General features: G+C 44.0%; 1 protein-coding gene and 1 pseudogene across 1 annotated transcript in view; one reads left to right on the top strand and one right to left on the bottom strand.

The window, feature by feature from the left end:
* The window catches only part of ANXA2 (annexin A2), a 48,869-nt gene extending 22,592 nt beyond the window's left edge, over positions 1-26,277 (top strand). The window contains exons 4-13 of the mRNA XM_049905645.1: positions 8,637-8,731; positions 12,559-12,672; positions 16,055-16,145; positions 17,252-17,331; positions 19,090-19,149; positions 21,941-22,034; positions 22,578-22,673; positions 23,136-23,194; positions 24,781-24,903; positions 25,935-26,277. Of these exons, the coding sequence (XP_049761602.1) occupies positions 8,637-8,731; positions 12,559-12,672; positions 16,055-16,145; positions 17,252-17,331; positions 19,090-19,149; positions 21,941-22,034; positions 22,578-22,673; positions 23,136-23,194; positions 24,781-24,903; positions 25,935-25,994 (872 nt within the window). The 3' untranslated portion in view covers positions 25,995-26,277. The remainder of the gene's footprint in view (positions 1-8,636; positions 8,732-12,558; positions 12,673-16,054; positions 16,146-17,251; positions 17,332-19,089; positions 19,150-21,940; positions 22,035-22,577; positions 22,674-23,135; positions 23,195-24,780; positions 24,904-25,934) is intronic.
* On the bottom strand, positions 3,903-4,195 carry LOC126057271 (U6 snRNA-associated Sm-like protein LSm5; annotated as a pseudogene).
* Positions 26,278-26,930: the final 653 nt, after the last annotated feature.

The raw sequence follows: 26,930 nt of genomic DNA, 5'->3' as shown, positions 1-26,930 counted from the left end.
CTCCATAGGGGTTTCCTTTTGGAAACAGATCACCAGGCTATTCTTCCAAGGCGCTTCTAGTTGGGTTTGAACCCCCAACCCTTTGGTTAGTAGTCCAGCGCTTACCCATTTGTGTCATCCAGGGCCTCTTAATGGTGTCAACAATGCTAAGATGATAAATAGTAACTTCTCCATGGTCAGTTGAGTGGAGGGTGGGCTTGCTGGCTTTTATTGCATCTGTTGAGATATTTTTGTTTACTGTCTTATGAGGTTGATGGAGAAGCAGTGCCCCAAATGGTACTTACATTCTCTGAGTATTCCTTCATTCACCATTTGATTTGATTTGAATCTTGAGTGGTGGCCTGTTTTGTGTTTTCCTGCAAGCCATATAGAATATTTAAGAAATAAAATTTTATGTATGGAAGGCTGACAGGGGTCTAGATTATTCAAGTATCTAATGGGATTACATAGATTACACCTTAAATCCTTTTTAAGGGACCTGGCTGAGGTGAGATCAGAACAAAATGGAAACAAGAAATTTGTTTTCTGGGCCAAACCTCCTTCCTTGGCACTTGGTGAAGCCAGCCTTTCCCTGAATCGGGCCATGTCCTCTGTCTGTGCCAGAGCTGGGAGAGACACCCTGTTCCCTAGTCTCTTCCCACCTCAGGTGGTGCTGAGTTTTTACCCCATCACCCACAGGCAGCTGGCGGGGTTTATCCCATGGCTGGACCAGTAAACTAATGTGCTAATGACAAAAGTGTTTCCCATCCTCCTCTGTGCATTATATTTTCATAGACCGAAAATAGAATGCATTCATCTGCTTTGAGCATCATGCTATTTTAAAGAATTATCTAGGTTGGGATCAAAATGACTATGGCAACTAGAAAGGTTAGATGAGGAGCTTAGGCGGCAGTGAGTTTAAGACAATAATGGTAGAATAATTTGGAAAAGGATAGCAAGTGTGGTAGCACAAATGTAGCCAGCATCACTGAATTGTGCATGTAGAAATTGTTGAAATGGTGTATCTTTGGCTGTATATACATTTGCCAAAATGGGGAAAAAAAAATTTTTTTTAATTGAATGTACACAGGGGTAGGCCTGCGACAGAGAAGCTTTGTGAAAGCTGTAGACCCGTTCCTGATCATTAGCTCAGCCATCCTTTCTGCATCCCTGTAAAAGAAGTATGATCATTATCTCTGATTTACAGGGTGAGAAATCAAGCCATAGGGACTGAGTTTCACACGGTTTCTATAGCACATTTGTCGCCCCCACTTATCCAGGTGTCTCTCTTTGCATCTGCCACCTACCCAGAGGTGTCTCTCCTGGTGAGAGGTCCAGCTTCTGCTGAATGGTCCAGAGGGGTAGCTCCCATAACAGGCATTCCGGGCCAGACAGCACCATGGCTAACTGTGGGGAAGATGCTTCGGAGCAGTGGTGTGTGGGGGAGGAGGAAAGGAAGGGGCTTATTTTCCCTAAGATCACACCCAGTAGGTGGATGACGTGTTGGTATAGGAAGCTTGTTGTGAGGGACTGCCCCTCTCCTGCCGAGTTATTAATGGCTCTCTCCAGAGGAAAGTCTTCTAGCTCTTTCTGTTGAAAAAAACTTCAGTTGGTGTCTTAGTTTCGTAGTGCTGCCATAACAAAAATTACCACTCATGGGTGGCTTTAAAGAAGACATTTATTCACTCACAGTTCTGAAGGTGAAAATCCAGATGAGGGTCTCAGCCAGGTCAGGCCTCTCTCCCAGTTTCTGCTGACTGCTGGCAGTCCTTGGGGTTCCTTTGCTGCTTACAGATGCATCTGTGACATCTTCCTGTGTTTGTGTATCTCTGTCTATATTCTGCTCATTTTCTAAGACACCACTCAGAAGTGATTAGGTGTAGGACCCACCCTTCTCAGATATGACCTCATTAACATGAAAGAAAACCTCTATTTCCAAACAGGGTCATATTATAGGTACGAGTGTTAGAACTTCAGCATAACTTTTTGGGGGGCACAATTCAATTCGTAACTGTTGGGTTATCTCTTCAGTGGCTGTGAATTGTTACTGGGTGGCAAATTATTAGCTGCAGATTATTCAATGTATGTTTGGAACTGTATAGGAAGTCTAATTATATACACATGTAGACACAATCACTATCCCAACTTCTTTTTTGGAACTAGATTGAGGAGTGTCAAAGTCTGATGTCAAAAATTAAAAGCATGACTCATATAAATATAGGATGGATAGGTGTCAAAGACTTAACTCATTGAGGTAAGGCTGATTTAAAGGGAAACTGGAAAGACTATTTGTAGCGCAATAAAAAGAATGTTGGAAAAAGATTGCTAGACTTGGTTCAGAAACAGGTTTATGTTGCCGGGTAGTACAGGGGTGACTTAACAGCCATCTCTGAGGGGTGTGGTGTGAATTTAATGATCGAGTATCTATAAAGTACTTAGTAAAACGCCTGACATGTAGTAAAACCAAAAGACCAGTAGCAGTCAAGTTGATTCCTACTAATGGCAACCCCAGGTGTGTGAAAGTAGAACTGTACTCTCTAGGGTTTTCAGCAGCCAATTTTTCGGAAGTAGATTGCCAGGACTTTCTTCCAAGGTGTCTCTGGGTGGACTCCAACCTCTAACCTTTCGGCTAGCAGCTGAGTGCTTAACCATTTGCACGTGGCACATAGTAGGTGTTCAGCAAATGTTTCTCAGTATTTTAATAAATAAAATATGTCCACAATGACACGCCCATGGGTCTGTGGCCCTCTCCTGTCTGTGTGGTGTGCCTCTGACCACTTGCTGTAAAGGTGATTTTCTTCTGAGGTTCGGTACTGACGTACTCAGTTATTAATCTAAGCAGAGTCATAGCCATTCCTGTGAGTAGATAAGGAGAGGATCTGGGCAGTTTTCCTTGACTTTCCAACAAGTTAGCCTCCACTCCCAGGCCCCCTCAGCCCCTCAGCACACACAAATGGAGTCTGTTCTCTTTGTGCTGTCAGAGTGCCTTGGCAGAAGTAAGTCAGCATCCCATTCAGGACGGCCTGCTGGTTCTTTTCCACGGACAGTGAAGATACACATTTTCCGTGGACTGCCAGTCTGGGGAGCTGACTCGGGATTTCCACCGCAGAGAGGAGGAGCAATCTCCAGGAGACTGATTTTGTGGTTTTGGACTCAGCCATTATCTTAGACAGGAAATGTGTTCTTTACACTTTAAAAATACTGAGGGTGGTACGGGGCCTGGGACCCCAGAGTTTTCTGCTTGAGCTCCACTGTTGGTGGGGCTTCCGGCACCATTCACTTAGCAAAGTCACTGTTTCAGGCTGGCTAGCATTTAGAACACTGGCTGGCCTTTCTGCACACCCCATCAGACCCAACTGTTGAAAAAAACATTTTTGTGGATAGCCGATTGGATTAGCTGACTGTTTTCATTCAAGGAGCAAATGCTTCAAAATCCCATTATGCCGTTTTCCATGAAGCAAAACCAAACCCGTTGCCATAGAGTTGATTCCGACTCATGGAGATCTCATGTGTTACAGAGCAGAGCTGCTCCACAGGGTTTTCCTGGCTGTCACCTTTACGGGAATAGACCTCCAGGCCTTCTGTGGCGCACTGGGTGGGTTCCAACTGCTGACCTTTAGGTTATAGTCAAGGGCAAACCATTTGCGCCACCCAGATAAATGTGTATCTCAGTTCCTCAACAATCTCAAAAACCGTTTTAACTTCTGTTATTTTTTAACCAAAATTGCCTTTGTTTTAGTCTTCAAACAGCAAATTGTTTACTCTTCTTTTTCTAAGGTAATCATGATTAACTTAACAAAAAAAGGCATTTACAATGCATCTTCAAAGCATTTCCCTTTAACAGGAATGTTACTGCTATAGAATCTCAAGATTAAAAAGTTAAAAAAAAAATCGATTTCGTTGCCTTTATAGAACAAGACAAGCTAGCGTAAGTCAAGAACACCCACCCATACTTCAGGGCCTTCTCCTCCAGCACCAAGCATCGTTCTATTATTTCCATTTAGCAAAACCTCATCTAATTTAGTAATCCTTCTTCCTTCTGCTGTGATTTCAAACTCAGTAACGTCTTCCAATACCATATTGACAAAGTCATCAAAACCTAGAAGCCAACAATTTTCTCATCACTCTTCATCACAATGTGAGTTCTTGGTCCTGTATACTTGTCCACAAACTCTAGCGGCCACAGCTATCATGGGTTGGTGGTAGCGTTAGCCATGGCTACGCTGGAAGTCTCTTATTAGAATTTTAAAAGAAAAATTTTTAAATCTGCCTGGGTAACAGAGTTTGCTGAGTTCTTACCGTCATTCTGTGGGGACCACCCCCCCCATCACTCTTCCCAGTGTGGGCCTTTACTTGTATTACTTTGTGACCGTCTCTATGGAACAGAAGAGAATGGAATGGAATAGGCAAAGGAAGCATTATCCAGGTTGGTTGCATTCTCTATGCTTTTGCAGTTTATTGTAGCCCCTGCTCCCCACCCCCCCACAGCAAACACTTCCCTGTGCACTGGAACGTGAGTATCTGCAAGTGCAAATCCAGAGAGGCAGCATCTCCTCTCCTGGGCGTCTGTGCCTGCTGTCAGGAACTGCGTTAGATTCAGAGCTTTTGTAGCGCTGGCAGTCTGCCATTGCTGACAATAATTGTGCTGACATAGGTAGCTGAGTGGCCCGTCCTCATCCTTCAGCTGCATCCTGGGCACAAGTGGTGAGTGACCGCGTGACCTGGCAGCTTCCACCTGTACCAAGCTGTTTCCACAGGAACAAGCCACCTCACCAGACATGGTGGCGGGTGGTGAGGAAGCAGCAGTGTTCTGAAGATAAGAAGGTTATATCCCACTGGCAGTGCATGCCTTCTGGTGTTATGACTTAGGAGTGAGCAGATTTATGTCTTAAGTGGGTTAGACTAGGCCATTGATCCTGGGCCCCACGATTTTGTCCTTTTTCCAGTTCAGTTTGAAACATGCAGACAATGGGCTTGGGAGAAATAGCTGATGGAGGACAGGGTCTGGGGACCTTCCACTTGCAGAAGGAGCCTCCATTTAATTTCTCTGTAGTTTCTGGAGTCAGCATTTGTGGACTGGATCAGATTGTTCACTTGGAAAGTCTCCCAGCACTTGAGATGCTGCATCTCAGCAGGCTGTTTGCTTGGTAAATCATTTAGGTGAAATACACTTAGATTCCTTTAGACTTCAGCCTCCCAGGTGAGATTCAGGTTAACCACCCCAAGCTATTTATGGGGATTTCCAATAATTGGATTGAATTCTGACTCTGCTAGCTGGACGCTTAACATCTAGCTGCTGTGGAAGAAAAGGCAAAGAGCTGTTTTGTTGACAGAGAGCTTGGGATTGCACGGTGTTTTGTGGAATGAGCTCTTCTTAGGTGCTGCCTCTTCCCTGGGACTTTCCCTAAGATTGTAGTAGACTCTGCACCTCACAGAAGCAGCTGATGGACCTGTTTCGGTGGATTTGTGAAGACCTTTGCCTTCCCCAGCCACAGTTATGCCTTTCAGTCATCACCAGAGAGCTTGTTGAAATACTGCTTCCTGGGCCCCAAGCCCTAGAAAGTCTTAACGAGTAGGTCTCAGGTGGGGCCCAGGGGACTGTGGGATTCTAATGCAGGTTGGCCAGGGATCACATTCTGGCACAAACATAAACTTTACATTTGTTTCCAAGAAAGAATCATTTTTTATGGGTCACTGTTTCTGGTATGCATTCAAGTCAGGGGCCCCTAAATTGATTTCAGGAGATTTTAGAATTGAGGTTAGAGGATATAGTTGTATTTTGTTGAGGTCCTTTGGCATTTTTAGATTTGGGTAATAAAGTTAAGTACAAGGCAAAAACACCTTATAAACAGTGGTTTTTCTAACATGTTGTTAGGTGCTGTTGAGTCGATTTCAGTTCATAGTGACCCCATGTGACAGAGTAGAACAGCCCTATAGGGTTTTTCTAGGCTGTAATCTTTACAGGAGCAGATTTCCAGGTCTTTCTCCCATGGAGCCACCTTTTGGTTAGCAGCTAAACACTTAACCATTGTGCCATCAGGGCTCCTTAATATAGTTAGAGCCATAGAATTTTTGAGACAGAAAGAAAAGGGGGAAAGTATATGTCTGGGTGGGCGCACACTTACACATGCCCAGACCCACGTCCACTGAAGTAGCCTCATAAACTTAAGGGGTCTGTGGAGAAATCCATCTTGCCCATGTCGGAGTGAAACTAAAGGGAAGTTAGAACTCGATTATACCTGTCAGCGCTCCAAGGGAGCAGTGACTGTACCAAGAGGGTGGATTTCATTGGTGTGAGATCAGGGGCGCAGGGGGCCCTCTTGTGAAGACCAACTTGTTGGAAAATAAAGGAAAACTGCCCAGATCTCTCCTTATCTAGATGGTGGGAAAAACCATGACTCCGCTTGGACTACTGGCAAACAAATGTAGAAGGTGCGTGTTATTTGCATAAAAATATGGTCTATGCAGTTCCTAATTTTAATGCATAGTGTGTTTTACCCTAGATAAAATATTTAGAACTACGCTGAAATCTCTTGAGGTGAAGTCACTAGTTGATTCTAGATCAATATAGGAAGCTGCGTGTCTTTCGTTGTAATTAAGAGACCCTGTATGTGGTCATTATGGTGAACGTCGAAAGTATAAAAACAACCGGTGGCCATCGGTCAGCTCTGACTCATGGAGACCCCACGTGTGTCAGAGCAGAGCTCTGCTCTGTAGGGTCTTCAATGGCTGAGTTTTTTGGAAGTGGATTGACAGACCTTTCACCTGAGGCACTTCTGGGTAGACTTGAACCTTCAACTTTTTGGTTAGCAGCTGAGCATGTTAATCGTTTGTACCACCCAGGGACTCCTGTGGAAAGCATAGATGATTTAAAAATATTTTTACTTATCCATAATCACACCACTCAGATGATCGGTGTTAAGTTTTTCATGTAAGGCTTCTATATGTTTTATGTGTGTTGGCGTTTTACAGGAACGGGGTTATATCCGTGCAGTGCTTTGCGAGCTATCTTTTTACTTAGCAGTGTATTGTGAATTGACGTTTTTCCGTGTCAATACCTTAAACCATCATTTTAACTGGCTGCATAGTATACTGTTATACGGACAAAGGAACATTTATTTCACCAAGGTCTTTTTATTCGACACATTTTCCCTTTATTTTTTGATAAAGGGAAATATTAGAATTAGGGTTACAGGATATAATTGTATTGTGTTGAGATTCTTCAGTATTTTTAGATTGGAGCAATAAAGTTAAGTAGAAGGAAAAAATGCCTTTATAAACAGCAATTTTCCTAATGTAAAGTTGTTGTTAGGCGCTGTCGAGTTGATTCCAACTCATAGTAACCCCATGTGATAGAGTAGAACTGCCCTGTAGGTGGTTTCAGGGCTGAAATAAGCATCTTTGAAGCAATCTCTTACATAGCAGTTGGGCTCTTGTGTTTACGTTGGCAACTCTAAAAATCGGAGCTGAAGTTAAAATAGAAGCTGCAGTTAACTCTGAAGTGTTATTTATTTTTATACCCAGAAATTCTAACCTTATGCTTTTTGTTCTTTCTAACACGCTTGAGAATTCAGGAGATGTTTTCTGTCAGTCTGCTCGTTGCCTTTGCCTCAAAGCACCATGATTCCAACCTTGCTATTTCTTACGGGACCCCTCTGATTTCCTTAAGGAGTCTTGAGAGAAAGACTGTTCACAGTTTGTGTGTGAACTTGTAGGCCAAGCAATTCTGCTGTCTTACCCCAAAATTACATATCCAGTTACGGCAAAGACTCTTCCTTTATTAGACAAAGTTCATCATCAGCCGGGAGAGAGACCTTTCACGCTCTGAATTCTTAAAATTGTGCTTTCTTAAGTTAAATGGCATGTTGGGAGTATTTCAAGTATAAAATTGGAAACTTCCAGATGCCAGAAGGCATTGCTTATCTTTGTAAATACACATTTTCCAATTAAAATAGGTACTAAAGTATTTTGGTGGCACTTCAAAACTCCCAATTTAGATTTAATTTAGATTAAAATGCTTACTCTTTTTAATAAAGTTGCAAAATTGATTACTAAAATTGCCTATTAAAGATTAAAAGCAGTGGAACGTATATTTTCCCTACAAAACAATTTAGTCTTCAATAGGTATGATTGTATTAATCAATTATGCTATTAAAATACAACTGCCACATTAAATCTGACTCATTTGTCATGACAGTTTCTGTAATTATAGAAATTACACCTAGATGCTTATGTAGCTGTAATCCTGCAATAAATATAAATAATTGTCTCTATTAATTCAGTCTGCAGTTACTGTCTATTAAATCCCACTTAAATGGCAAATTGGGGACCTTCATTTAAAATCCTACTAAATCTTTGTTGTTCCATCTGACTGCCAGAGCCCCACAAATGCACCTCCTACAGTTGATTCCAGAAACCAATTTATGAATAAAATAGTTTTTTTTTTTTTTTTTTAATACAAATGTTTAAAAGTTCCCTTTAGGTTTGAGGCTGTCAGGAAAAAGGAAAAAGAAGGTGTACACGTGGGTGGAGGGTGCTGACTATAGAAAGTATTTCGGTTTGGAAAATGGTGTAGGAATTTTAGCTTGGAAAATTCTACTTAAACAACGTACTACAGCAAGTGGTTGAGTAACTGTTCACAAATTGTATTTCCATAGGTGTGGATGAGGTCACCATTGTCAACATTTTGACCAACCGCAGCAATGCGCAGAGACAGGACATTGCCTTCGCCTACCAGAGGAGGACCAAGAAGGTACGGGTAGTTCTGGGGATGGAGGGCATTCCTTGTTGAATTTAATTTCCTTGGCCATTGCCTTTTTGTCTCATGAGTTCTGGCTCGTATGGAAAAGATACTGTGTCACCAGCAAGAGCCTTCTGGAACACTTGGTTACCCAAGGTTTTCCTCTTGCCTCTTGGCAAGGGTTACTTCTCACACACACCTGGCCCCTGGAGTGCTTGTTGGGTGCTCACACATGAAGGCAACACACTCCTCCAACCCGGAATGCATGGAGGGAACAGTTCTGGGAGAAGAAAGTTAGAAGGAATAGGGACAACAACAACAACAGGTACTATATTCGTTTCTTAGGGCTGCTGTGACAAAGTACCACTAACTGGGTGGCTTACGACAACAGAAATGTATTCTCTCAGTTCTGGAGGCCAGAAGTCTGAAATTAAGGCTTTGGCAGGGCTGCACTGCTTCTGAAGGAACCTAGGGGAGAATCCTTCCTTGTCTTGTCTGCTTCTGGTGGCTCCCAGAGTTCCTTTCTTGGCGTATGGCTACATAACATCAGTCTGTACCTGCATCTTCCCATGGTTTTATATAAAGACACTCAACACTGGATTTAGGGCCCGCTTGGATAATCCAGGATGATCTCATCTCGAGATCCTTAACTTAATTACATCTGCAAAGACCCTTTTTCCAAATAAGGTCACGTTCACAGATGCTGGGGTTAGGACAGGGACATATCTTTTGGGGGTCACCATTAACCCACTACAAGTGACATTTGTTGAGTACTTGCTTTGTACCAGATACCGTGGTAAGCTCCCTACATGTAGCAACTCATTTTATCTTTGTGACCTCTACTGACTTTTGATAAGATACCTGTAATTTCATCTTCGGACACTTAACCCCACTGGGTATTGATCCTGACACACTCCTCTTATTCTTAAAATACACACTTGAATACTTGAGAGCATTGTTGGTAGCTGATTTGGTCTACCAGGTTATCTTCAATGTGCCCTGTTTCCCCTATTTAAAGAGGCTTTGTGTGTTCTTCCCTTGCTTGTCCACTAGTGGTTAAGGAACATCACAGTGCTTATTCATCCTTTATTTTGTCACAGTGTTAGGATATTTTATTTTTAGGGACTTGCTGCTTTATTTTTAACTTCTTGTTATATAAAACTTTTGATTTATTCTTGGATGGTGCCGTAAGCGTGGCTTCCTGCAGCTCCCTCTTGACTTAGGCTTTTCACTGGTAGTCACAGTGGAGGTGAGCTGGAAGGATTCTGGTCCTGCCTGAGATGTTTCTGCCTTTGGGGCTGACAGGACCACCAAGATCCTGGTAGTTGTAGATCAAGCCCTGATACAGCTCCCCCTTCGAAACAGTCAAAGAGGACATAAATAGGAGAGCGTCTGCCTTCTGTCAACCCACATGTGTTAACATTCCTCTTCCAACTAGCCTTGTATTAATCTTCTGTAGTGAGACACCAGGGGAGTGCATCCTTTCTACTGCTTCCCAGGAGGATCTGAGAGCTGGCAGAGCCGAGTCCCAGTTGGAGTAGAAGGCCCACCTCTGATAATATACCTGTAATCACTCCTTCACTTGTCACTTACAGAGTGTGGTCTTTGACACACTTGAGCTTATGGATGTATACTCAAATACAGGAGTCTCGATCTTGATTTCACATTAGATAGATGGTAAACAAAGCTCCCACATAGCCTCTTGGAAGGAAGATTCATGCACGGTTCAGTGCCCTTTCTGGCTAGGGACAGGGACAGCTCACTGTCCTACTGATCCTTGACGCCCCTCAGCCTGGGGTCAAGGAACATTGTCATCTTTTACAGGAAGATACCTAAACCACCTGAGGGACTTTCTAAAGGAAACATTGGGAGCAGAATCTTATTGTTTCAAATGAGCTCTCTGCAAGATACAGAAAGTCCTGTATTACAGAGCAGCTTTAGAGAAGTGGAACACCAAACCAAAAACCAAACCCGTTGCCCTCGAGTTGATTCCGACTCATAGTGACCCTATAGGACAGAGTAGAACCGCCCCATAGAGTTTCCAAGGAGCACCTGATGGGTTTGAACTGCTGACCCTTTGGTTAGCAGCCATAGCTCTTAACCACTACGCCACCAGGGTTTCCAAATGGAACACGGCTGCCTAGATTTCAAGGTGAAATGCTTGGAGAGGGAGCCCTGGTGGCACAGTGGTAAAGAGCTACGTGGCTAACCAAAAGGTTGGCAGTTTGAATCCACCAGGCGCTCTTTGGAAACGCTATGGGGTAGTTCTACTCAGTCCTATCGGGTTGCCGTGAGTTGAAACCGATTCAATGGCACCTAACAACAAGAAGCTTGGAGGGAGGGGCTGGCAGAGAGGACTGGTTTTCTGTTTCTTTCACGTTGAGGCAGATGCCATATGCAAGGTCTCTCCACATAGGTTATGTCTATTTATCGGATGTTTCTGGAGTTTCTGTTAAGTGTGGAGCCCTGTGCCAGGCATTATGAGAAACAGGAATTTGAATTTGCCCCTAAGGAGTTTCTAACTTCTACTTACTTCCCTAAGAACTGGAAGAAATCAGTAGGTCCCCAAGTGCTATTTGAGGTGTGAGCAAAGTTTAGGGGGTGAGAATGGAAGAGGGCAGTGTCAAGTGTAGGCTGAGTTTGGAATTAGCTAACCTAAAAATTCTAAATTGGAAAATTGGTAGTATAATCAGGAGGTGTTGCTTTTAAAATCCCACTGTAAGAGCTATGTGTTACTAGGGCATCGGGCAGCTGGAGAAAGCAGGTGGCTGAAGGATCGGGCCAGATGATTTCTAAGATCCATTTCATTTCCAACACTCTTGCCACCTCTGAGTGATTCGAGAAGATTCTCTTTGAGGCAAGTTGCAGATCACCTCTTATAGCCTGCAAGTACCTCAAGGGGCTAAACACTGTAGATACCATGGGATGCTATTGGGAAGCAGGAGAGAAAAAGTAAGGGAGAGAAGAGGTGGGAAAAATTAAGAAGAAAGAAGAAAATCATTGTAACGGGAGACTCCAGTCGTCACCCAGTGCTGTGGGTTGCCTGTGTCTTGTAGGAAGTTTAATCCCCAAGGAAGCATCTTTAAAAGCCATATTGGATTGGGGTATCTGCGTACAGACGTGGGGGCAGCTCAGACCTCTGACTTACAATCTTGTGTTCATGGTAGGACATTGAGAAATGGTCTGCAGGGGGGAAGCGGAGGGCTGATTGGGGGCCTTAAATCCTCCTCTGTCTTCATCACCACCACCCACCCCACCCAGTTTAGTTAGGACAAATGACGACGTTTCCTCAGTCTTACGTGTTTTGCAAACTCCCAGCCATACTGGAGCCATGGGTTCCTTCTGGAGACGCACAAGAGCCATTCCTGATGCAGCTGCTCAAGCGTCGTTTACAGGGTGACATCAGAAGGCCACGTGGGCTCTGCTTCCCAGGAGGCTACTCATTCAAACCACCTCCTTAGCAGGGACCCTGGGCCCCAGGAAACACCCTGCCATCCACGGGTGTTATGACTTTCCAGCAGGTTGTGAACGAGGCACCCTCATACGCCCAGCTTTCTGAAGAGCTGTGGACTACTCCTGTTTCCTTTTCATGACGGGGGAGAAGGCACCATCAGCTTGGGTTTTAAGGGGTTTTGTTAAAGTCTTATCTTTAGGTCCCTGACATCTGGGTCTGTTGAAAGGAATACAGTTGAGGGATAATTTGACCTGAGACCCTTGAGTGGTCAAAGCACCACAGCCCGCTTTATAAACAGACTCTTCTGAACTTTCGTTTTATGCACCAAATTTACAGTGAGTACGGTCACCGACCGGGTTTTCCACGAGTGTCTGTTTCTCTGCAGGAACTTGCATCAGCGCTGAAGTCAGCCTTATCCGGCCACCTGGAGACGGTGATTTTGGGCCTGTTGAAAACACCTGCTCAGTATGACGCTTCGGAGTTGAAAGCCTCCATGAAGGTAAACACGTGTGAGATTTCATCTCTCTCAAATCCGCCCTTAGTATCAGTGAATTACAGCTTTTTGAGCGTAATTAGGTGATTTTCAGTTTTGTTGAATTCTCATTTGGAACCTCCTTTTTTAAAAAATGAACTGAAGTTATAAGTCTCGGGATTTGTACTAAAAATATTTCAATTACTTTTTTTTTTTAAACTGTAAAGAAATTTCCTGATGCTGAGAAGTCAGTTACCAGCTGCTACCACTCGGCACCTGGGCGATTGGAATAGCTTTTGGAAAACTACTTCCTTGATTGCACTTCCTTCTTTAAAGAGACTCGTTGTGATGTTCAGGCAAAAGTAAGACTCATGGTTTTTATTGAAGGAAGCTTGCAAACCCTGCCCATGCTCTTGTGGACGTTTCTTCTCCTGACCCTCTCCCTGTCATTGTTTGGTTCAGATTTGGGCAAAATCAGAACACCGAAGTGCAGAACCCCAAAGGGGTGGTTTCAGATCATGAATGGCACCTCTATTTTATTAAAAGTATTGTAGTGCATATGATCTTTTATGGTTTTCTTTTGCAAAATTTTTTAATGAACAGAATCCTAGGTGAAGTTAAAAACAAAACAAAACAAAAAAAGGGAACCCTGTGAAATTAAAAAAAAATCCAAGTTGGAACTTCCCTGAATTTTTTGCGTATCTAAAACATCAATATTATGTAGATGCATAAACATAAAAGCGTGTCACAGTGAAGTGTATGCATCCTGGCCAAGCCTGCAACATTTTGACTAATCTGATACTGCCCCCTGCTGACCTAACTGGGTAAAGCCTTTCCGGTGGCAGGGGGAAGCCATGTTTCTGATTTTACTTATTCTGAGTCTGAGTACATTTTCTGTGATGCCACCGTTCCTGAATTATGAAGAGACCAAGCTGTAAGCCTGTCACCAGAGTTAATGTCACAGTTCAGTTGTCACCTGTTTTCCCAGAGAGTGACTCTTGAGGCAGCTTCACATGCTGGGCATTTCCCGGGCTGCCGAAAGGTTCTCTGCAAAGGCTCTTTCTTCCTTCACTGGTTCAGTTTAGCCCAAGCTTTGCTCGGTTTTCTTGAGCGACCTGCTCAGAGTTTCTAGGTAGGTGCCAAGGCAGTCCCCGGGCTACGAAGGAGACCTGTTCCTTTCTCTGTCTTTAAGGTGAACGTGTAGGTAAGCCGGAACAGGTGCACAGGGTCCCATTTACCCTTACATGTACTTTACTGCAGGATTTAAAAGCTGCACCTGCAGCAAATGAAGGCGATTGTGAGGAAGAATTTGTTGTGAGCAGGGGTTGGTTTAGTTAAAAAAAAAAAGTCAAAGTGAGGGCAAATTTACATAGCATTAAAGGCCAAGTAGGAGCTGCCTGTGAGTTGGATGTTCCTAACCCACCCCGGGGAATGCCAGCATGGTATGATTAAAGATAAGAAACTGTCAACAACACTTAATGTGACCCCGCTTGATGAAGATAACACCCCTGAAAACCGAGCCTGGGAATCTTGGGGCCGTAGATGAGCCGCCCTCACTGAGGTTTCTCCTGACCATCAACCCTTCAGATCAGTTGATCTTATTTTCGTCAAGAATCTGTTTAGTTGCGATTCATGTGGTTTTATGAGTATCTGTTACTAGATGTTAGTGACTTGAGATGGATTTGTTTGAGCTGTCAGTCACTGCTGTAATCTGTGTAGCTGGGCTTTGACTGCTAAATCTTTGAGCTGGTGCCAGTTCTTCCATTAGCTATCACAGTTGAGTACCCTTCTGAAATCCATAAAGCTCAAAGTGACATTAACTGAACTACGCTTAAAAAAGAATCTGTTTAGACTCCTGGCAATAGCAGTGGCAGTATCTGTGTTAGGTTTCAGTAGAAGTTGCCCTTGTGATAAGGATTGTGGACAGACTGAGGAAAGCTTGGGCCAAGTTTTGGAAATTGCCAAGGTCACCTTTGAATACAGAAACAAGACCACTTACAATTCTCAGATATTGGCAGCGGTATGTCATTGATGGAAGGAAGCAAATCTTACCTTGCTATACCTTGTCTTACACGGCTGCAATGTCAGGATATAGCATTTCTTTCAATGTGTGAATTATTTTTAGACTATATTTCCATCAACCTTGAGATTGAAGAACTCCAGAAAATATTTGAAGACATTTGGTAGTCATTTTGTAACATTTGTATAGAACGTTGTGTACACCTTCTGCTAACAAGGAGAGAAATTTTGGCTTTGTCAGAACCTCTACAAATTATGATTAAAAACTGTGGAAGAAGAGGCACTGGCTCATAGATTAGATTAAGAATAAAATTCAAAATAAACATTGACCCGAGGCTTAGGTTATGTTACACAAACCACTCTTTCAGGGGCATATAAACTCTTAATAAGTTTAATTAATAGCTGACACACTTTTCATGTGGATAAGTAAGTTTCTTATTGTATTAACACTTTATAATTGATTTACATTTTAAACAGTTGTAATTCTACCTAGTTCAAAGTAGTATTTCCATATTCAGAAAGACAAGTATTAGAGAATCCTGATTATTAAATCTTGACTTTGATCATGAAGCCAGCTTTGAAATACATGTTTCATTGAGTCCTTTCATGCTATCTGGTATGCTCAAAAGTGTATATATTAAATTTGAATACATCACCCATCAAGTTCTTATTCCTTAATAAAGCGTTAGTGTCTAGGTTTATTTGGGACTTCATTATTTCCTTTTGCTTCCCTAAAATGCCCGAAGAGTGCATAATGATCAAGCAAAAGTGTAAGTACAAGAATAAAATTTTTAACATTAACCCAATTTTACATTTCAAAGGACTTGAAGCTAAAATTTTATCTATACCTTTCCCTGGTAAAAAGGCTCATTCTCATCTAACCATGCTGGCTGCAAATGGCAACATAAAATTTTTATATTCCTTTGTTTTAAATTAGAAGAATTGTTTAATCAAGAAAATATTTGCCATCTTTTAAAATAAAGATAAAATAAATGAGTGAACATTATAAAAATGGAAAAAAATAGAAAATCCGGAAGGAGAAAAATCTCCTCCGCTATATAAACCCATCAGCAAAAGGCACCTACTTTTAAAATTTTTGTGTATTTCCTATCTGTCTCTTCCCGTTCACTTTTTAAAAAAAAAAAAAAAACATTTGAGCTCAAACACGCCATCTATACCATTTTGTATTCTGGCTAGGCATTTTTTTAAGGACTAGAAAATAACATTCCTTTCTACTGGGGAATATAGTGCAGATTTCTCAGAGGGCATGTAGAAAGGGGGATGCCAACAGACCCTATCCACATTTGCAATTTACTTGATGGAGATCAGAGAGCAGGCTAATGGCGAGGAGGACTTGTCCCAGCTGACTGTCCTGCTGCCTGCTTCACAGGGCCTGGGAACCGATGAGGACTCCCTCATTGAGATCATCTGCTCAAGGACCAACCAGGAGCTGCAGGAGATTAACAGAGTCTACAAGGAAAGTGAGTAACCCTATTTCTCTCAGCCCAATTTCTGTGGCTCCACCATGGCTGCCTGGACTAGCGCTTAGGAAAGGATGCCTAGACTATATTGCGTTGTTAGGTGCTGTCCAGTCAATTCTGACTCGCAGCGACCCCATGTGACAGAGTAGAACTGCCCCATAGGGTTTCCTCGGCCGTAATCTTCACGGGAGCAGATTGCCAAGTCTTTGCTCCCACAGAGCCACTGGCTGGGTTTGAGCTGCCAATCTTTCAGTTAGCGGCCGAGCGCACAGCTGCAGAAATGCCTCCATCTCGACTGTCTAGTGGACGTTCTCCACGATCCAGGTCCTTCTCCTTCACCTCCTTACTGCCTGGGCTTCTATCACGTTCCACCAGAGCTTCTTCAAAAGGGCAGACAGGAGGCAAAGGAGAGAAAACAAAATTTATTAAAAAACAAGATTTGTTAGGGAAGAGTAGAAAATAGATTTCATGTCTTGACTGTTATTCAGTTTCTGCTTAAGAGGTCCCCAGCCCTATTGTAGAAAATTGAGAATTGTGGAGACTTGTGTGCTCCAAGCAGAGTAGGGACTATGGGCAGAATAAATAATATGGCCTACATCAGTATGTTACTATGTTTTGATGTTGATGCTATTTTGAATAATAAAATACAAATTCATTCGAAAGTACTATTTAATTCTTCCTAGCTTTTGGCCGTTGTGAATGGTCTCAATCAGCACAAAATAAAGGCACAATTTTATGCACCTGCATGTGTGTAGAGAGCCATCCAGATTTTTTTCTGTTCACAATGAGTTTTTATAGTCAAAAAGGTTAGGGACCCATGATTTGGCTACAAAAGAAGCCATTGATCAAAGGTAAGCCTGAGGATCCTTGATTTGATCCAGCCCTGCCTGTCCCTTGTCGCTGGTAGTGACATTGACTCTGATTTCCTGAGGGTAGACATGGTTCTAGAGAACCTACCCTCAGCTTGGTGGTTCAGGAGCATGGGGACCCCCGTGCTGACACAGCCTTCCCTGCCTTTCAGGGTCTTGGTGGAGGAGGGTTCACTGGGTGGGTGGGTGGTCGACAGACAGGCAGGCGGCATACAACCTGATGTGTTGTTTTCCAAGTGTACAAGACTGACCTGGAGAAGGACATTGTATCTGACACATCCGGTGACTTCCGCAAGCTGATGGTTGCCCTCGCAAAGGTTGGTTTCTTTGCCCTTGCTTGGTCTCAAGATAAGTCACACACCTCCTTTTATATTGGGGAGCGAAATTAACCAAATCCTCTGCGCCTGCGTCAGAAATCCAGCTGCGTTTCCGGCAGTGGGTTTGCACTGTCAATGCAGAGTTGTCATTTTTATATAATAGGATTTCTTATCCTGTGAAACCATACAGACAAATGGACTTTGGGGGCCAGGAAAGGAATAGGCAGCTCTCAAGCCCCGGCCTGGATTTGGGTGGTACCCCTCACCGCATGGCTTAGGGAAGGTCACTTTGCCTCTATCTGTGGTCACACAGGACAGGACCGGTGGGAAGTGACTCTGTTGGTTGTCTCCCCTGCTCTCACCTCCTGTGAGGGAATGTGTCCCTGCCACCCTTTGCCTGGAGGCAGGGCTCGTTGTGGAGCTGTGCGCTCGTGTTAACACAGCATGGATGAAATGTGTCCCCTCTGAGCCTGAGTTCTGGCCAGTGTGCAGTTTAATGCCTACATTCCAGGTTATTGTTGTTAGGCACCAGTGTGTCAATTTCTACTTACGGTGACGTCATGTGACAGAACTGCCCTATTGGGTTTTCTCAGCTATAATCTTTACAGGAGCAGAGTTCCACGTCTTCCTCCCACAGATCGGCTGGGCGGGTCCGAACCACCAACCTTTCAGGTAGCAGCCAAGCACTTAGCCCATTGTGCCACTAGGGTTCCTCACGTGCCGGAGGAGGGAAGAGAAAATTTCTCCAGAAACTCTAATGATGAAGGATTGTTGGGTGGCCCCCCACATCTCCATTGCTGTAACACTCCTATGCCGTTCTTCCTGGCTCTCATCTCTTCACCTGCCCCCCACCCTGTGGATCGCCCTCCAAAAAAAAAAAAAATCTCCCTAAAATCCACTTTTACCATTTCACTCCCCTAATCAAAACCTGGAAACCCTGGTGGCATGGTGGTTAAGTGCTACGGCTGCTAACCAAAGGGTCGGCAGTTGGAATCCGCCAGGCACTCCTTGGAAACTCCATGCGGCAGTTCTACTCTGTCCTATAGGGTTGCTATGAGTCGGAATCGACTCGACGGCACTGGGTTTGGGTTTGGTTTCGGATCAAAACCTCTTTCTGGTGCATCAAATCCAAACTGTCAGTTGTCTGTAAAGGACCTCTGTATCCTGATCCTCCTCCCTAACTTAATCGTCTTCCCTAGGATTCTGCACTGCCTGCCTTCTGTTCCCGCTGGGTGGCACCTCCCCTGCGAGCGTCTCTGTCTCTGTCTCTGCCTGTGCGGTCCCTCTCTCTCCCCTCCTCATTTGATTCATCTCTCAAGGTTCAGCTAAAGCCTTATCCCATGGGTCACAAAGACTTTGCTGACTACGCTGTCTGACGGATTTCTCCCCTCTCTTGCATTTTCTGTTTTCTTAGCTCTTTAGATTATTATATCGTCTTACCATTTGTTCACGATTATTTCTCCATCTGGATTGTCATCACTCTGAGGGAAGGAACCAAAGATCATTAGCCTTTATTTGGAGTAGGGTGGACTCTGTCAGGTGCTTAGTTCAGGACTGGATCAGTGAGGGGTTGATGATACTAAGGCTTAACCCCTCAACTATGTTTCCATTCCTTGGTCTTGCCTAAGCTTCAAAGTAAAGAAAAAAGTTAAGTGGTATTTCTTCAGTAAATTAAATAATGGCTTACATTTCCTATTTGAACTATAAAAAGAAATACATTTGACATTTAAAATTTGTTTTGTTTTGTTTTCCCTGCAGGGTAGAAGAGCAGAGGATGGCTCTGTCATTGATTATGAACTAATTGACCAAGATGCCCGGGTAAGTGCCAAGCTTCCTGGTTTGAGGTTCTGTTTTCTAGTAGGTCTCTGGATAATCTGGGTGCACCTATCTCCTACTGCATAACACATTAGCACCAAGCTTAGGTGCTTAAAACAATAAACATTGCTTGTCTTTCAGTTTCTGTGGGTCAGGAATTTAGGAGCTGGGGGTTCTGGTTTAGGGTCCTCTCCTGTGAGGTTACAGACAAAACGTTGGTCAGGCTGCAGTCACTCAAGGCTTGACTGGGTCAGGAGGACCCACCCCCGAGATGGTTCACCCACATGACTGTTGGTAGGAGACCTTAGTTCCTCTCCATGTGGGCTTTTTCCTGGGGTGGCTGAGCTTCCTGACAGCATGGCAGCTGGCCTTCTCTAGAGCGAGTAATCCAAGAGAGAAAGCACAGAGGAGGTCACAGTGCCTTTTGTGAACTAATCTTAGACACACACTATCACTTCCACCGTATTCTATTTGTGAGACAGAAATGAGTAACTAAGTCTACCCACTGTCAATGGGAGAAGAAGTAGGCTTCACCTTCAGAGAGGAGGAATGTCAAAGCGTGTGTGGGCATATTTTCAGCACACCACAGGCTGAGAATGTTGAGTTTCATTTTCACTTTCTGGGAGCAATACTTATTACAAGGCACTTCCTTTATGATGCTGGTGTGGATTACCAGATCAATGCCTGACTCCTATAAGCTCATTCGGGCTTTGCTTATATGAGAAGTACCTCTTTCTTCAGGATGTGATTGAGCCGTGCACACTGGTATGCGTTTGCTTCAAATGCATGCTCAAAGGGTAAGCAACATGGGGAAGCAGAAGATGGTGAAGGCAGAGCCAGGCACGGGAAGGCTTATTGCTCCACTGTGGCGGGGAGTGGAAGCCTTCCTTCTTTTCTGTCTGAGTAGAACTTTTGCAGGTTCTAGTTCTGGAACCACTGAGAACTTTTTGTTAAGTTGATTCAGATTCCTGTGAGCTGTGTTCCTTCCCCAGAAGGTCAACAGTTTTCTCAAAACATTTCATAGGAGTTTCAAGACAAAATTAATTTAAATTCATTTTCATTTTAAAATTCAACCTATTTCACATAGCACTTTCAGCAGGAGGTGGAGAAGGGTTTTATTGATTTATTTTATTGTACTTTCGATGAAGCTTTACAGAACAGTTAGTACACGTATTGTTTTGTGACATTGGTTAACAACCCCATGACATGTCAACACTCTCCATTTTCAACCTCGGGTTCCCTATTGCCAGCTTTTCTGTCCCCTCCTGGCTTCTAGTCCTTGCCCCTGGGCTGATATGCCCCTTTAGTCCCGTTTTGTTTTATGGGTCTGTCCAATCTTTGGCTGAAGGGTGAACTTGAGGAGTGACCTCATTACTGAGCTGAAAGGGAGCCCGGGGACCATACTCTCAGAGTTTTCCAGTCTCTGTCAGGCCAGAAAGTCTGGTCTTTCTTTTTGAGTTAGAATTTTGTTCTACATTTTTCTCCAGCTCTGTCCAGGGCCCTCTGTTGTGATTCTTGACAGAGCAGTCAGTGGTGGTAGCCGGGCACCCCCTCATTGTACTGGACTCAGTCTGGTGGAGGCTGTGGTAGTTGTGGTCCGTTAGTTCTATGGACCAATCTTTCCCTTGTATGTTTAGTTTTCTTCATTATTTCTTGCTCCTGAAGGGGTGAGACCAGTGGAGTATCCTAGACAGCCACTCGCAGGCTTTTAAGACCCCAGATGCTACTCACTAAAGTAGAATGTAGAACAGTTTCTTTATAAACTAAATGTTATGCCAATTGAGCTAGATGTTCCTCGAGACCATGGTCTCCACAGCCTCCAGCCCAGTAATTCCATCCCTCAGGGAGCCTGGATGTGTCTGTGGAGCTTCCATGACCTTGCCTTGTACAAGTTGTGCTGGCTTCCCCAGTATTGTGTACTGTCTTACCTGGAGAAGGGTTTTGTATGAAGTAATAGAAGTTGGGTTTTGCAGCGTCCAGATAGAGGAGGCCACTGAATGCTTATCTACCCACGAATGAGCCTTTCTCCTTCCCTTCCTCCTTGTCATTCTTAGTCTTACTTATACCAAAAAAAAAAAAACAAAACTAAGCCTGCTGCTGTCAAATTTATCCTGACTCATAGCGACCCTATGGGACAAAGTAGAACTGGCCCATAGGGTTTCCAAAGCTGTAAATCTTTATGAAAGCAGACTGCCACATCTTTCTTCCACAGAGCAGCTGGTGGGTTCAAACTGCCAACCTGTTGGTCAGCAGCCAAGTGCTTAAGCACTGAGCCACCAGGGCTCCTTAGTCTTACTTATAGCCCCTACATTTTTCAGAAATTGAAGTTGACATTAGACTAGTTCTTTTTCTAGCTCCATGATTTCCCAAGTCTCTACCAAGCTTGAGTGTTGGTATCTGACCCGCATCTATCTTCTACAGATGACCCCTAGCTTATCTGCTACTAAAAGTGCCAAAAGGCAGGAGGGCCACATGTGCTAATGAACATTTGCTTGTCCTTCTTTATGTGAGTAGAAGCTCTTGGTCCTTTCCTGTCCAAGGAAGGAGACTTGAACAATACTCACCATGAAGAATCTGCTGTCTCATAGTGTATCTGTCTGTGCCTAAGGAACATTGCTTGTGATTAAGACTTTTTGACCTAAATGGTACATTTTTGCCCATGTCTGCAGTGCAATCATTTGTTTTTATTTGGCATTTTGAATGAATACATAGTGTTTGGTTTTTTAACATGAAATGACTTTATGACCTTGCTCTGGATCCTGTGGTTAACTTTCCTGGTTGGTTCTGCTCGTAGGATCTCTATGATGCCGGAGTGAAGAGGAAGGGCACTGATGTTCCCAAGTGGATTAGCATCATGACTGAGCGGAGCGTGTGCCATCTCCAGAAAGGTGGGTGCTGTGCTGAGGAGGTTTAGAGTATGAGCCAAATGCACGGTGCTCCAGGTGGCCAGGCAGGGCGAGGGTCTTCAGAACGTGGTTCACGTTCCCCTATACACTCCCACAGGCTCACCTAGTCCATGCACATTCCTCCCCCATTTTGGGTCTTTCATGTTCGGTGTGAGCTTTAGCTTGCTGCCCCTTCTTGTTTGAGGACTGTTTAATCTTACCATCTTTGTTAACGTTGTAACTTTCCTGGGTGCTGTTTTCTATTTCTCTTGCTTCCAGATAGAAGGGGGTCCACTCAGGGGAGACAGAATATGGAGCCTGGGCCATGCCATTTAGGACAGGTGCATGGCCTGTTAGAACAGGTGTTGGTATGTCTGTTCCAGGGTGACTGGTGGAATGTTGGCCCTGGTCCACCATGGTGACCCTTAACTATCTAAGATGCCATCATTGTCCTCGTTTTTTATCATGGCATATAACTGTGTGGGAGACCACTGGCAGCTCTGACTAGTGGCTTGGTTATTCTAATTATGTGTTGGTTTTCCTTAGTATTTGAAAGGTACAAGAGCTACAGCCCCTATGACATGTTGGAGAGCATCAAGAAGGAAGTCAAAGGAGACCTGGAAAATGCTTTCCTGAACCTGGGTAAGCAACCCATGCATTCATAGTGGACATCAGCTTTCGGTAAACAGTGCTGAAACCGAAGAAATGAAGGGCCACCCTGTTAACTCAAGTGTGCTTGGGAGCTGTGGCACCCATACATAATTTGGTTAGTTTTGCAAGCATAACTATATACATTTGATGATATGAAGCTGCAGAAGGGCTTAAATCGACAGAATGGAGAGTTGCCAGGGTGGAATAAGAGAAGAGAAGAAAGGGCCTTGTTGGTGAAGCTCACATTGCCATTGGGGTTTCTGTAACCCTCAGGAATCCCCTGGTTTATAGCCATGGTGGAGCTCACTATTTCAGAGTAGGCTTTTTCATTTTGCAGCCGTTTCTGTCACATCAGGTCATTTCTGGTTTGTGCCATGAAGTCAGGGAGTCACCTCCCACTGGTGGAGAAGAGAGGAGTGGCTGTCCCCCTTACTGCTTTCCTTCTTCCCACAGTCCAGTGTATCCAGAACAAGCCCCTGTACTTTGCTGATCGACTATATGACTCCATGAAGGTAAGGGTGGGTGGCTAAGCGGCCAGTGTTCCCACACCAGGCTTACCTTCATTTGTGATCCAACCCAAGTCTCCTGTGAAGCTTTGGAAAGTACTGACTAGTAGGTTGAGGAAGGTTCCCCTATGTCTAGATGCAGGAGCCCACTGGTCAGTTCTGGTTGACAGTTGAGAAAACCACAAATCCGTCATGTCCTGCACAACCACTTGAACACGTGTTTGTGTATATGTAGAAAACAAAGTGCCATGGAAGAGAGAAAATGATAGGTAGTAATTGTATCAGATTCCTGTTACGAGCCTTTCCAGAGATTCCCTCCTATGAGTAAAGACAAGCAAGGAAGGGAGAGATTATTAAGCAACCACTGTGCAATAGACGAAGGAACCTTGTTGGTGCAATGGTTAAGCACTCAGCTGCTAATGGAAAGGTTGGCGGTTCGAACCCACCAGTGGTTCGAGGGAGAAAGACCTGCTTCCATAAAGATTATAGCCAAGAAAAACCTGTGGGGCAGTTCTACTCTGTCACGTGGGGTTACTATGTGTTGAAATCAACTCAGTGGCATACAACAGCAACATGCATAGACATTGTGCTACTTACTTTACTAAAGGGGTCCCATTAAATCAGGACAAAAAACCTATGAGGCCAGTATTATTCTCTTCTTTATAGGTGAAGAGACCAGAGTTCAGAAGGCCTCAGCTTGTTTGAGGTTCTGTAGCCAGGCTTGAACCTGGGTCTGTCTGACTCCAAAGCCGATTCTAGAACTCTACCTCCCCAGGTCTAAATTTCTTGGCCCACTATTCAAAGCCCTCTACAGTTTGTTCCCAGTTGAACTTTTTTTTTTTTTTTAATTTGTGCTTTAAGTGAAAGTTTACAAATCAAGTCAGACTCTCATACAAAAATTTATAAACACCTTGCTATATACTCCTAATTGTTCTCCCCCTAATGAGACAGCATACTCTTCCCCTCCTTTCTTTTTGAGTCCATTCGGCCAACTTCCCAGTTGAACTTTCTTATCACCTTGGAATGAGCCAAATCCATCCCATTTTCCACACCTCAAACAGACCTCAGCTCTCTCGCTTCCATGCCTTTGCCACTTCCTGGGTCATCTCCCCTCCTTCACCTGCCTCTCTCCCATCTTTCCTCAGGCTCCAAGTCAAATGCGACCCCTTCCTTAGGACCTCCAGTCTGAGGCTGTGGAAGTAAATTCAGTGATCCTTACTGCTCATACCATTCAAAATGGCATAGAGTCACAAAAAAAAAAACGTGTTGGCGTATGTCCTCCCTAAGCCCCTGAGAATCAGGACTCTTTTGTTATGTGTGCATCCTGGAGCTGAGCCTTGCTGTAGAAGGTGCTCACCGTATGTTTACGGAATGCCCAAAGTGGAGGTTGTGCACATTTAATCTTGAGTTTTTCGGATTCCAATGTGCCCAATTTTCTTAGGGAAATAGTTTCAGTGTTATCTTTACAACCTCTTAGAGGGCAGCACAAGATCCTAGATCAGCTCCATATGCAAGAAAACACCAGTGAGGTTCCTTTACTATGGTAATATTTTCATTGGATCGTAACTTGGAAACATCAACTTGACTTTCAGGGCAAGGGAACTCGTGATAAGGTCCTAATTAGGATCATGGTCTCCCGCAGTGAAGTGGACATGTTGAAAATTAGGTCTGAATTCAAGAGAAAGTACGGCAAGTCCCTGTACTACTATATCCAGGTATGTCCTGAGGTCCTGTCGGCCTGGCCCCAGGGTCCCTGGGAAAGTGGCCTGTGAGGACAATAATGGCATGTTGATTTCCTGTTTCCTAATTCTCTGAGAAAGGGATGCTAGTGATTGAATATCAGGTATTTATTTTGAAAACACCCTTTATGATTTGTCCTGGAATCTATATAGAATCAGGTGAGTATTTTCTATTTCCCACTTCTGTTTTCCTACAAGGACGAGTGGTATTTATGACGACAATCCCGTAACTTCGCCGACATCCGGAGGAGACTTTAAAGATCAATTAAACTTTACATTTTATTATCCCCATGTCTTAAAACACCATCTGTGATAGGCCTGGCAACTTGCAGTTACTCAGTCTCAGAAATCGCATCTCCTCCTCCATTTCGGATGGATGCAATGTTCGTGTATGAAGAGGGGTTGCGTTCTAGTTCTGTGCCTCTGTGTATGGCTCAGATGAGCTTTGCAATTTCCCTTTATAAAAGACTCTGAAATTTCCAGAGGCATGTCAGTGGTTACCAAGACTTTAGAGGTGTTTTGGTGTACCCAGGTGTATTAAGGCATTTGTTTAGAGACTCCTTAGACTCTTACAAATTGTTTCCTCACCCGCTTATTTCCATGTGGCCTTAAAGATCCACTTGGTAACAGCGCAGTGGGCAGTGAAGAGCCCTGTCCTGTCTGGAAGGGTGAGGGAGAGGGGGAAAGTGATGGCATTGGCAGGACATGGCTGCCTGAGTAAGGTCAATTCTATTGTACTAGACACTTACCCACCCTTGCAGTAATAACGAGATTGAAAGTCCCCCCCAAGGCACCTCCTTTGACCAGGCTCCCAGAGGTTGGTGAGGATGGCTTGGGTGTGGCCTAGGCTGCCTGTAAGTCTCCAGGAACCCTGCAGAATTGCTTTGTTCTAGGGTGGGGGGCGGGGGGGGTGGCTCTGCTCTAGGCTGGGCCAGTTTGTGTGTAACTGCAGAGTTTAAGTCTTTTTCTGATAGCTCCTTTCTTTTTTTCTCCTTGGCCATTTGTAGCAAGACACCAAGGGCGACTACCAGAAAGCGCTGCTGTACCTGTGTGGCGGAGACGACTGAAGCCCGGGACGGCATGAGTGCCCAGCAGTGGTGCTTCCTATGCTTCCAGCTAACAGTTCTAGAAAATCAGCTTGCAACTAACAGCCCCTGCCTCCCCCGCCCCCCATTTTAGTGGCCTCAGTGTTGCCTGGCTTTCCTGGCTAGCCTTTCCTTTTAGCCAAAGACATGAACATTCCAAGAAGTTGGGAGTGACTTCCATGATGTGAAACACTTGCCTTTGTGTACTGTGTCATAAACAGATAAATAAACTGAATTTTTATGTTAGAAACAACTAGGTTGTTCATCTTGGTTACAATTTAATTGCTTGAAAATTTAACCTGCTTAGGGATTGTATGGTTTGTGGGTCATTCTGTCCCTAGAGAAAGAAAGCTCTAGAACAAAGCTGTCCAATACAATAACCACTATCCAGATGGGGCTGTTTAAATAAAATTAAAAATTCAGTTCCTCAGTGATATTGTCCACATTTCAAGTACTGAGTATCCACATGGGGTTAGCAGCCAGTGCATTGGACGGAGTAAGTAGAGAGCATTTCCCTCATCACAGAAAGTTCTATGAACAAATCTCTCTGGGAAGAAGTACAGCCAGAATGCTCCTTAGAAGGATGGTGAGACTTTGCGTCACATACTTTGAACGTGTTATCAGGAGAGGTCAGTCCCTGGAGAAGGACATCATGTGTAGTAAAGTAGAGGGTCAGTGGAAAAGAGGAAGACCCTCAACAAGATGGACTGACACAGTGGCTGGAACAATGGGCTCAAGCATAACAATGATCGAGAGGATGGCGCAGGACTGGGCAGTGTTTTGTTCTATTGCACATAGGGTTGCTATGAGTTGGAACCAACTTGTCGGCACCTAACAACAACAACATGCCCAGGAGGTAATAGTACCTGTGGGTATAAAAATCCCAGAATGACCCCTTACCTACTCATCTTTCTACAG

This window comes from Elephas maximus, chromosome 13 (genome assembly GCF_024166365.1).
Source record: "Elephas maximus indicus isolate mEleMax1 chromosome 13, mEleMax1 primary haplotype, whole genome shotgun sequence".
Taxonomy (NCBI): domain Eukaryota; kingdom Metazoa; phylum Chordata; class Mammalia; order Proboscidea; family Elephantidae; genus Elephas; species Elephas maximus.
The sequence above is the reverse complement of the archived record's forward strand: the minus strand, read 5'-3'. Positions and strand labels throughout refer to the sequence as shown.